The sequence below is a fragment of the Sycon ciliatum genome, chromosome 10 (assembly GCF_964019385.1).
Source record: "Sycon ciliatum chromosome 10, ocSycCili1.1, whole genome shotgun sequence".
NCBI classification, from domain to species: domain Eukaryota; kingdom Metazoa; phylum Porifera; class Calcarea; order Leucosolenida; family Sycettidae; genus Sycon; species Sycon ciliatum.
The window spans coordinates 18,641,896-18,654,085 of record NC_088652.1 but is presented as its reverse complement, the minus strand read 5'-3'; the positions used below and the strand labels follow the sequence as shown (position 1 = coordinate 18,654,085).

Sequence of the window (12,190 nt, the reverse complement as noted above, 5' to 3'; positions counted from 1 at the left end):
AAGAGGTTTCGAGTTTTTCAAGTTTTTGCACAGCGTGCATGGTGCATGCATGCAACGCAACGCACATTTATCTCTCCACACTGTACTGGTAGTGGTAGTACAGTACAATCATCTACGTGTAGTACTAGTACTACTAGTACTGGGGCCCGTGTAGTGGGGGAGTAGATCTACTGGGTAGCATGCACTGCATGTGCATGCAGCCTACCTACGCTGCACTGACAGTGACCTGGTGACACACTCACTGACTCAGCAAGTAAAGCTACAGTCTACTCTAGATTGCCAGTACAGGTCAGTACTGTACAATCAGGTACATGGATAAACCTTGTTTTGCTGAAACATGCTGTTTAACACATGCTGTCAACCAACAACAATAATATTGTACAAGTCATGTAGTAAACAGGCACTAACACGTGTCTCATGAGTCATGGAGGTGAAAATATCACGATACCTGTATCTAGCAGGACACGACCCCCTGCACTAATCACAGGTACATGGACATGTAGCTTCATACAGGACAGTCATGCAAAAGTTGTCACTGCCCATTCCGCATTATGATATTTATTCTGTATTTCACAACTTTTCGGTGTACCTTTCTTTTCGGTACTTTCGGTACATCTCTATCTCATGATTGTACATGTTTGGGTCGCATTCCACCAGTCCCTGCGCAACTGGAGTTAGTGAGCAAAAAAACACAGCAAGCTGGTATCACAACCCAACACCTACAATGGCGTCACGAGCAGAAGATAACCTTTTTTTTCTACAGCACAAACTCTACGTAATAATTAGTTCACTCGGATTTCAGTGAAAGCGGGCCGCTGGCCGCTCATACGAGTACACTGTCGTCATGTTACACTGTTTCACATCCACACACACAAACACACACATCCACACACACAAACACACACACACACACACACACACACATTCAGGCACGTGTGCACACCCCTACACACAGAGGCACAATAATTAATGCACGGCGACGGCGGTGTTGGCTATCCGACAAAGACAAACGTTCACAAACGCTGACTGTCAGTGTGCGTACAGAATAAATCCGGTAATTAATTCAAAATGCACATATTAAAACTGTACAACAAAAAATGGCTCAAAAATCAAGCTTTACTGTTTACGTTGAGCTGAGGATAGTGGGCAAAACCAATAAAAGATTACAAAAAGAGGCTAAAAGCAAGCACAGAAGCAACTATACGCATGACAACAGTGCTGGGAAATTAACCTGCTCTTCATCAGTACCCGTTTGCCAGAAGATCCAAGATAAGTGAGGCTACGTTTCCCAATGCCCGCAGGTCACACGGCAGAAAGTCCAATCAAATCAGTAAGATGACAATCAGGCCAAAGCTGTTCTCTGCAGGCATTATTCGCACGCATAATATAATGTAACAAAAGAGAAAGACCAAGGAACTACAAGTTACGCTATACTGTCCACTAACACCACCAGTTACTAAACAATCAGCTCACGCGATAACATTGCACGACACTGACCGACGGTACTGACGTTTTACAAGGTGGTGTTAGTGGACAGTATAGCGTTACTTGTAGCTCCTTGGTCTTTCTCTTTTGTAAAAATTAAACCTCGGCTCTCCATCTGAGTCCATAATATGATGTACCAAATATTCTTCTCTATAATTGTAGCAATTCCTGAAGTTCAAATTTGACATAATAGTTATGTCAAATTATGCTAGACTGAATTGCAAACACCAGTTGGTAATATGAGAGCACTGGTATTGGATATACCTATGGAACATGTGACTGTCTTACTGGTAGTCTCACCAGCAGCCAACCAGGACATGGCTACCTTCTCACCACTCACCCCGCTCAGGGTCAGCGTAGCCGTAGTCGCGTTGGCAGTGATCCGTGTGACACGTTGCGGTGACATGGGCACGACCTTGTTCAGCTCTCCCAGAAGAGTCCAGCCGCCGGGCATGCGTGGTGCCACGTACGTCAGACTAAAGTCACCATACGTACTGCCTGCAGTGGGTACAGGCATACAAATACAGACATACATGTACAGACATGGAGCACAACACCACATAACAAGTGAAAACACGCACAGAATTATACACATGAAAGTGCAGACACACGTAAAAGTGCACGTCAGAAAACACAGACATGCACACACACACACACACGCACACAGACAGACACAGACAGACAGACAGACACACACACACACACGCTTATCCACACAGATAAGCTAAATAAGGCTCAGCATGCACCGGTGGTACCCAGCACTCAATACGCATGCGAAGTACAGAGCTCCAAAGTACAGTACTACATCATTGACAGTGGTGACTTGCTGCACAGAGGAATCTCAGAACTTCAACCACCGTCTGGACTGAGCAAAGTGATCCCATGCCCAAGGTGGTCTGATGTACATTGTATGTAACTCATGGAAAGGATTTTTATGGGACTGGGAGAAAGTGGCCACAGGCAGCCGGACAGGCAACTGTCTCACTTTCAGGCAGGCTAGGCCTGTGATAAGTAGCATTATCAAACTTCTTATTGTGCCACATGTCTGGTTCAAGTCCCGGTGAATGTTTTATTCAGACTACCGTAGAATCCTGCGGATAAGGCCATGGGCTTATCTGTTTCACAAGAGCATTTCGGTGGGCTTATACAAGAATATGTGCTTATACGCGGGCATGGGCTTATACGCTGACACCAATATTGTACTATTGAAAAGTACCAAGGAAGTGAGAAATACATTGCTGAAAGCCACTGTGTGGGTGCAAAAAACGATCATTGTGTTGAAATGTACAAGGAAAAAAACCCCTACATGTACTACGTGCATGGTACGACCAAACTCTTGGTATGACCTAGGCCTATGGGCTTGTACGGCGAAGCTTCGGGATGTTCGGACTTAGCCTGGGCTTGTGCGCGAGCATGGGCCTATACGCGGGTGGGCTTATTCGCTGGATTCTACGGTATTCCCTTTTTCACTCCCTCATACTTATGAAAATTATTATTTAGAAAAGGGGGTATGAACTGGAACGTTGCAACTTCTGCGGTATGAGTGAAGAATATGTGGCTAGTGGCATTTGAGCTCGCACTTAACACCATCAGAGCGCCACTGAACAGACTCACAACTACCGCGTGGAAGGTGCAAAACGCACATCAAACGTGACACTCGGCAAACCTGTAGGAAAGCACCACTCCCCACTCAATGGCCTCCAGCGTCAGTTCTCACAACTCCCTGATTGACAGTGACTCATGCCACTCCTGCCTGGTGATCATGAGGTGTTGGCGGCACTGCAAACGGAGCGTCAACGAAATCGGCACCCATACACAACTGTCGGGCGCTGAAGAATGATGCACTGAGGTATGAGCAGGCCAACATGTGAAAAAGTGCACGACACACAAATGTACATGGTGGCTCGACTGCATAAACAGTTTCTACATAAAAAAATACGAACGGCCTAGGCTGACGTCCCCGAATGCCCAGGTCTTTGGCACCAGGCAGTGCTGTAGTGACTTCAGTGACTTTAGGGATGCTGCTGCTGCTGGAGAGCCATAGATTTTCGCTCTCCTGAAGCAGAAATAGTACAGTGCCCTTGCTTAGAGACTCTTGACACTGTAAGTCGGCAAATTTTCGGCCCCTTCAAATTTCGGCCTCCCAGGGCTAAAACACATTTCGGCTGCAACACATTTTCGGCCTGGACTTGTGTTGCCTGTATACACTGTCACACTGAACCTCGCAAAACAAATTTTCGGCAGCAACAAATTTTCGGCCAAAAATGATCAGGCCGAAAACAGCCGAAATTAATATGCGCCGAATTTTTGTTGACATACAGTAACAAGCGACAGTCTGATGGTGCTTACCAGTGGCGTTGATCTCTATTGCTGGACTGGCTGCGGTGTGTATGACTAGTGCACTAGTCTGTCCTGTAGTGGTCATGTTGGTACTGTATCCCACACACTCACTGCCGCTACCCAGACCTGCTGTGGACACGGCTTGCTGGTTCATCAGGTCGGATGCGAATATGTACAGCCAGGTCAGCTGGGTCGGCATAGCAACGCTATCGCGATCGGTACTAAAAATGCTTGAGGTGATGTTAAACGTAGAGGAGGTCGTCCATAGCTCTCCGTCAGGTGCTGACTTGTCTGTAAGAACGGAATACACAGGACCAGCAAGAGTAACACGTCGTTCCTGTTAGTACCGATACAGTAAAACCTGTACCTAAAGACCACCATGACTAGCGACCAGCCTGGCTGGTACTACAGACTACTTTGTCAGGCACGGACGGTCTCACGTTCATATAATGGTTGTGACGTGCAAACCTGTAACTAAGGACCACCTGACACTAAAGACCGCTTTCTCTGGCCCCAAGGGGTGGTCGTTAGTTACATGTTTTACTGTAGGATTGATGCAGAACCACTGGCAGTAAAGAGTACAGTCATTCTCAATGAAACATGGCCAGAAAGAGTATGGTCTCCCTCAATGAAATCCAGCACCAGGGGGGGGGTTCCAGTATAGTCAAAGCTGAATAGCTGATACATGTACATGGACACGCATATTGCTGTCAGTAGTACATTTTTGAAATTAAGGGGGTTCCGCGGAACCCCTGGAACCCCTCCGGGATCCGCCCCTGTATGGTCTCCCTCAATGAAATCCAGCATCATGACTATGTCAGCCCTACACACCACTAGGGCACTACCCAGTGCTCACAGGTCTGTGACCAAGAACATAGTGAAGGGTACGGTGTTATCAACCGACTCACTGTCACACAGGGACGGCAGAGCCTGTACCGTTGGTCAGGCCATGGCCCGATCAACTGTTTGGCCACCATCGAATGTTAACTGCAGAGGGGCCGGTCATGTGCACCGTCGTATCATTCACAAAGTATGAAAGGCACAGCCGGACCACTCAAGAACCGCTTGCACTGACTCACTGTCACACAGGGCTGAATTTTATCCACCAGCACTTTGAAAGTGAATAGTAAGGATAGGTCTGTGTTGGTTCTAGTAACTTTTTGGTTCTAGTAACCATCATAGTCCTGGCATGGATTCTGATGGTTCGGGTCCATGCAGGTGTATATGTGTGTGTTTGCATCTGCGTTCAGGGGGGGGGGGGGGGGGGGGGGGGGTGCGTCCGTACATGTGTGTGCGTCCGTACATGTGTGTGTGTGTGTGTGTGTGTGTGTGTGTGTGTGTGTGTGTGTGTGTGTGTGTGTGTGTGTGTGTGTGTGTGTGTGTGCGGTGGCTGCGGCGGCCGCGGTGGTGACGGTACTTTAGAGCGTTACGTATATGTAATAAGTTGGTGTTCAAATTCGAGACGTCCTTCATGAGTCACACAAGGGTTGGTTTCAGGAAAGGAGGCAGTGAAAGCTTAGGACACAGTGCGTGCATGAACACACCCACCTCCAAACACACGATTCTTCCAGGTAGCATCAACCGGCATGGCGGGAAGATCCGGCTTCAGAAGCAGTCCATCTTCACGACACAGGGACATCAACAGATCAATGTCTGAACCGTTCACCGCGTCCGCAGGTGCAACCGGGCCTGCACAGAACAAAGACCAGCAAGTTAGCTCACCGTCACTTCTAAGTTCTACACACACGCGCGTATGGCATGTACAGTCACGGCCAAAGAAATCCGACCCACACGCGGAAAGCACCACCAAGGCTCATGTGGACCCTACGGCCTTTGGATGGGGGGGGGGGGGGTTCAACTTTTTTCAGACCGTGCATGATTTTATCGATATACTTTTGACTCGCGGGTCGGATTTCTTAGGCCACGACTGTACAATGTAGTTGTAATGTAGGCTATGAGCTACCACCCCCCCCCCCCCCCCCCCCCCCTTCACCACCTCATACTAAATGTGTGCCGCAACAAAAATTGAGAAATATTCTACAGACTGCCATGCAATTCGTCAGGTCAGCACAATGCTGCTATGAGAGCCAATAACCAAGACCTAACGACTGGTAACAAAGTGTGATTTCGGAGATAATCTGGACGATGAAGAAATCACTGCATTCACTGTATTCGGCACAAGGTGAGGACAAAGCTCGACAGCATAATGTAGCGCACGGACAGAATGAGCAATGGCCTTTGCGTCGTTCGGGTAACTTAGCACCGAGGCAACAGAGCTCCATGAAGTTTATTTCAACAGCTAATATACTGGCACTACTTGTTCTGAACGGGAGTCTGACGGCAACGTGAGTCGATAATGGAGGCTGTCAGACCTCCAATATGGACTCGGTACTGTAATTTCACAAATTTTCGGAGTACTTTTATTTTCGATAATTTCGGTGCGTCTGTTTCATACCTAAATTTTCAATACACCGAACAAACACTAACACACATAATCCAATAGGGAACTGTTTCTCTGCACCTAGAATGTCTGTTCACCTAACCCGGCCTTTTGCCCTCATACCGCAAATATTGAGCACCAAAAATTACTGAAATTAGAGTACTCACCTGCACTGAGTATAGACACTACAGCATGCAAGTGAGAACCCAGCTCATGGAAGCCTTTGAACTTCTCTCCAGAGTGTGCTGTCTCCTCAGCACTAGATAGAAATGTGTCCTTGTATGGCAGCATGCCGACAGAGTACACCAGGATGCTCTGGGCTCCGATCTTCCAGTTCCGCTCGTTCAAGCGAGGCAGATAGTCCGAGCCAAGGCGTTGATGCGTCGCTGCGGGTACACGCACACTGTTAAGAGTGATGTAGGGGAATGACATGCAGTAGCTGATGGCCACATTGCTGCGGCTAGCGGCGCCCGACTGGCCCATCAGCCAGGCGTCGGGTACTGTCAGGTCGCTGTAGAACGGAGTCATTTGCACCTGCTCGCTGATATGATCTTGCTTGATGCACTGCATGCCCCACTGGTTACCGCTGGGAAAGAGATAGTCCCACACATCCGGGCCGTACGGCATCCAGTCACCCTTGGTATCGTTGACGAATGTATAGTTCTTCGGATACGGTGTCTGCTTGCTCCACATGCCGTGGTGACATTTGAACGGTAGGGCCAGTTTCTCTGACAGCCACTGAAGACCGTGTGGAAATCGCTCGCTGAGCAGCTCCGGGATGTCCTCCCACCACTTCACTCCACCGTAGGTTGTTTCCCCGTACCACCAGGAATCCAGTAGGTAGTATCCGTACGGTATGTTGGCACTCCGTCGATACTCATCCACCTGCACCATGGTGTCCTCGTAGTTCTTGCAGTGTGGCAGCGTGCTGCCGTCACACGGGTTGTAGAAGTACATCCCCGTGGTGCTGTAACCAAGGCGACTGGTGAAGACGTCGGCCTGTGTGCTCGTGCGCTGCTTACCGCCGTTCCAGAGCAGCAGCGTGTCTCCCCAGCGCATGAACGTGTCACGCACGCCATAGCCGGCGTACAGCACGGACCGTACAGTGTAGTTCTTCCACACGGACGCGTACATGCCGCCAACGCCCATGTTCAGAGCGTCGGCCTTGCCGTTCATCACGTGCGTCAGGAAGCCGTCGAGTGGAGACAGAATCACTGTACGCAGACTGGCGTCCATCAGGGCTATCTGGCTGGTCTCGGATCCGCCAAAGTGTGGGTCGTACTGTCCACACAGAATACCAGCTGACATGCCACCGTGGAATGACAGGTAGCCCAGCTTGCCGAACAGTCCATCACCATCCTTGGTCATGAACGACGGATACGCGGACGATGGTGCATCGCGGTCGTCTATCGACGTCCCCTCGCCTCCTTCCGGGTATGTTTGCTCAAAGATGATCAGGTCCGATGCCAGTCCTTTCTCGGTCGGGTAGAGCTTGTTGGTTGTGATGAACGGTACGTCTCCAGCCATCCAGTGAGATGATGAGCTCTGCCATTGGCCCAGGGTATCATGCCCAGACGAGCCTGCAAGAAAGAGCATCAGCCAGTAGCACCAGCAGCACCCATAGCAGCAGCAGCAGCAGCGTAGGTAGACAGATATGGACACTATTCAAATGGCTGGACAACCCAGGCTGTACACTGTTCTTCTATGGCGTGTAATAACGAGAGCCACATCATATTATTATGTTCTACTCTCTCCTTGGATTTCATCCGGAAATTGCTCAAGATTCACAACAATTTTTAACTCACCCGTCGATTCTACCAGCTTCAACTTCTCCTCTCCTTCATCAGGATCACTGGAATACCACTTGTTGTTCAGGTGAACACGCGTGGGTGCATTGCGTAGCCATAATACCTAAGAAACACCCGCAGAATAGCACAAAATCTTTTGCATGAGACCGCAACATGATTGTTATCTCTCCCCTAGCGTGCCCCCCATGCAGCGCTCTAATGCATCATCCGCTATTATCAGCCGTCCGCTGAACACTGAACGTGCAATGAGCACGAACACGGATGGGATGATCCGCTAGATAGGGAATAGGAAACCTCAGATCTTGGCATGAAATGTGCACATGGGGAGAGTACATTAGCCGGTAAGCACCAGCAATTTTAGCGTGTGATTCTTGAAGCAATGAAATATGTGCTGATTGGGCCTAATGTTTCCTAGCATTTTCCTGGGAGAGGTCCCCTGGACTAGGCATATGCGGAAAATGCCGGCAGAAAAATTGGCAGAATTCGGTACTCTTTCTGGTGAGTTTCATGCATGTTTGGTATGTGGATAAAGAAATGGAGCAGAATTCGAGGAATTGCCCGCCATAAGGTTTGTATGGTTCTGCCAATTTCACTGCTTTTCGAGGAGAATCTGCCACCTTTTCGAGCAGAATCCGCCAATACCTACCCTGGACCCCCTGCCTTTTCAAGTTCTCACAGCCGCACCAATGTAGTGCACCTTCCTAGTAGTTCCTACGCCCCTGGTAAGGTCTTGATGGTGGCATGCAGGGCAGGTAGCAAGACGGCGGCATACTTGCTCGTTCAGTTTTAGGTCCAATATGGACGCAAGGACAGGATTGATGATTATGACTGTCCCTGTGGTGTAGCAGACCGCGGAGCTGTTGCACGTCTATCACATGACCAGGCAGCCATGCTGGTTTCGACTCCCCGCAACCACTGCATCTATGGGTCACATGACGTTGGCAATGTTGGTTTACATGCCCTGTACACCGCAATGTATTGGTTTACATGCCCTGCACACCGTATCTACAGAAATTCAGTCGCATGGCAATGATGTGCAACCATTCTAGATGCAAGCCATCACACACAAATTACTGGATGGTATACATGTAAGCAAGGGAGATTTCACTTGGTCACGTGCTGTTCTTCGTGCCATTTTGCGGGCTACTGCTTTTACACCTGCAGCAGCTTTATCGTCTGCTGCAGTGAGCTGCTTCATGCATTCTCTTTACTAATCTACCATCCAGCAGAAGTAGTAGTCACTGGTACATTTCTGATTTCTCCGATAATTGCCTTCTTGTCTTGCACTAGATCTGCTCAGATATAAAACTTAAATTTGAGAGGTTTTAGTTGAAGAATGCATAGAACAGGTTTCTTGTTTTTTTTACATGATACGCGTGACTACCCATAGGAGCACTGCTGGACTGCAGTCAGGGTTCATCTGTAACAATTCAGTACAAATCTACAGCATTAGAAAAAGAGGACCATAAGTTTACAAGTTATCCGTTTTGTCCAACACCAACGATTATAACTCGGATGGAGAGCCAAAGATTAAATTTAAAAAAGAAAGGACCAAAGTGTGACATGTTATCCATAGTTTGTGTCCAACGCTAACAGTTATAAGCAAAATGCTGAAGGATGTTGGCTGTTGGTTTGCGCATCCAAGACGTGATAGAGCTTATCATCAGGTTGTTGAATGTCAATATAACATCAGTCCGTATTGTGCTAGCTATCGCACCTTCTCATTACACAACATCTTACCACATTTTGCTTATAACTGTTAGTGTTGGACACAATCTACGGATAACTTTTGGTCTTTTCTTTTTAAAACTAACGATTATAGGCAGGAAATGGCGAGTCAAAATTTGCAACAATTAGCACAAAACTGACTGATGTGATACTGACATTCTATGACCTGATGTTTAGCTGCATTTTTGTGCTAATTCTTGCACATTTTGACTCACCATTATCCTGCTTATAATCGTTAGTATTGGGCAGAACGGATAACTTGTCAACTTATGGTCCTCTGAGTCTAACCCTTCGCTCTCCATCCGAGTCTAGATCTACAAAATTTTAATGCACGATTTTTGCTGACTTCGACCAAAGAATCTCCTCGAAAAGCTAGTCTCCAATGAACTGTACGCACAATCAGCAATGTACTGCATAGTGAATATTTTGGTATTGCTGACTTACACCATCGATGCTGATATTGTACGTTCCATCGGTACTATCGCTCAACAGTAGCTCAATATCGGCACAGCACGCCTGGTGTACGTGCACACCGATCAGCAGAAGCACGAAGATTGCGCAAGCGGAGACTGGCCCGCTAGTACCAACATGGAAGTGCATCCTACCTATCACTCCAGAGAATTAAAATTATTATTGTTCCCTGAAATATTCAATCTGGATCAGCTCGTCGTGGCGGCGGCCCCACATCGTTAGTCAAGTTCCTTCTCTCCTCTTCTAAATAATTCATCCAAGTAGTTGTGTACATGGCTTTAGCAGGCATGTGTCTCAAACTTGACATTTCTTGTTCAGACTCAGACAGAATAGCGCGCAAGTCACTGAAAATGTGAAATAAATTTTAATAGTGTCGGCAGTTGAGCAGGCCTGCAGGATAAACAGTACTGGCACATAACAGACTCAGTGGCAGTGTTGACCATGTTGACTGTTGTCGTGTTGGCACTGGTTGCGTGAAAAACACTAACATAGATCTACGTGCACGTCCGCGCACGGCCCGGTTCACATGGTTCATGACCATGACTGAGCCGGATTTCTAGGCTAGGACTAGTAGTACTAGTACTACAGTAGAGTCGCGCGCCCAAGAACGTTGTTTCCAAGGGGTTAGCCTGGGACGTTCTTATTTTTTCTGCAATCTGGCTGCGTTCTTAGGCCGAGTAAAAAAAATTACTAGATGATCGTCCTTTTTTTTGGAAAAATCGGGGAGGGCGGGAGGATTTTATTTTTATTTTTTTACTTTTTACCCTCTCATGCACACAGTGTACACAACAACATCAAGGTTTTTTTTCTCTTTTTTTCTTTTTTTTTCTTTTTCTTTCTTCAGCAGATCGATACTGACGTTGTGATATACTAGTAGTATGTGGTCCATATAGTAAAACTCACGATTTAAAAAATAAAATATTTCTTGGGGCGCTGACAAAAACTGGGGCGGACGGGGACGATCATCTAGCTTTTTTTTTTACTTGGCCTTATAGCACGTTCTTAGAAACAATCCGTACTGGATCATATGTATTCCACAAGCTGCCAGAAAACCAACACCGGCGTTCTTAGCTTTAGGCTGTGGTGTTCTTAGAATTTCAGGCTGGACGTTCTTGGGCTCCGCGTTCTTCAGCGCGCGACTCTACTGACAGTAGTACTGTAGTAGGACTACAATCGTGCATGTCAGCTGCCTAAAATAATACGTAGATCTACTACTGTAGTACTACTAGTACTACCACAACTGCACAAGGTCAGAATCAGATCGGACCGAGTTGGTTGGCTGAGCCCGAGGTCCCGGGACTCCCGACCCCAGTCACACTCATCGTAACGCCTCTATTAATATTATCGTGCTCAGCATGATTGTGCATGTTCGACATACTACTTACTAGTAGTACCCCGATGATACCCGTAGTGGTACCGATCTCGCCGACTGCATGACATTAATTTTGTATTGACTATTGTAGATCTACATGACTGTATTTGGTCACGTGTTGGGAAAATGCATGCTGATCAACCATGTCACTTGTCAAACTCAAAGACTGTATAATACATAATACGCACGTCATTATTGAATTCATGTACACACTGTAACCTCAAACCCAGTGATCCCAAAAAAATTGGCGATGGACCTGTGGTAAATATCCATTTTAAATCGGTGCAGGCCTGGCCTAGCCCCTACACAGGGCCTCATGCATAGCTACTTCAAACGGCATGCGGGATACTGATCATGCATAAATCTCTGAAAAGTCATGCATACATGGATCAATCATGCATGACAGGGAGTGGACACCCCCCCCCCCCCACACACAGTGTACCTCTCTCTCTCTCTCTCTCTCTCTCTCTCTCTCTCTCTCTCTCTCTCTCTCTCTCTCTCTCTCTCTCTCTCTCTCTCTCTCTCTCTCTCTCTCTCTCTCTCTCT

At 47.5% G+C, this 12,190-nt stretch overlaps 1 protein-coding gene across 1 annotated transcript; it reads right to left on the bottom strand.

The window, feature by feature from the left end:
• Positions 1–966: 966 nt before the first annotated feature.
• LOC135825553 (uncharacterized) lies at positions 967–10,607 on the bottom strand. Its single transcript, XM_065338166.1, has 6 exons — positions 10,246–10,607; positions 8,071–8,176; positions 6,433–7,845; positions 5,374–5,514; positions 3,835–4,116; positions 967–1,983 (listed from the first exon to the last, which is right to left on the bottom strand). Exons 1-6 carry the CDS (start codon positions 10,399–10,401, stop codon positions 1,694–1,696), a joined length of 2,388 nt encoding a protein of 795 aa, XP_065194238.1. The 5' UTR covers positions 10,402–10,607; the 3' UTR covers positions 967–1,693.
• Positions 10,608–12,190: the final 1,583 nt, after the last annotated feature.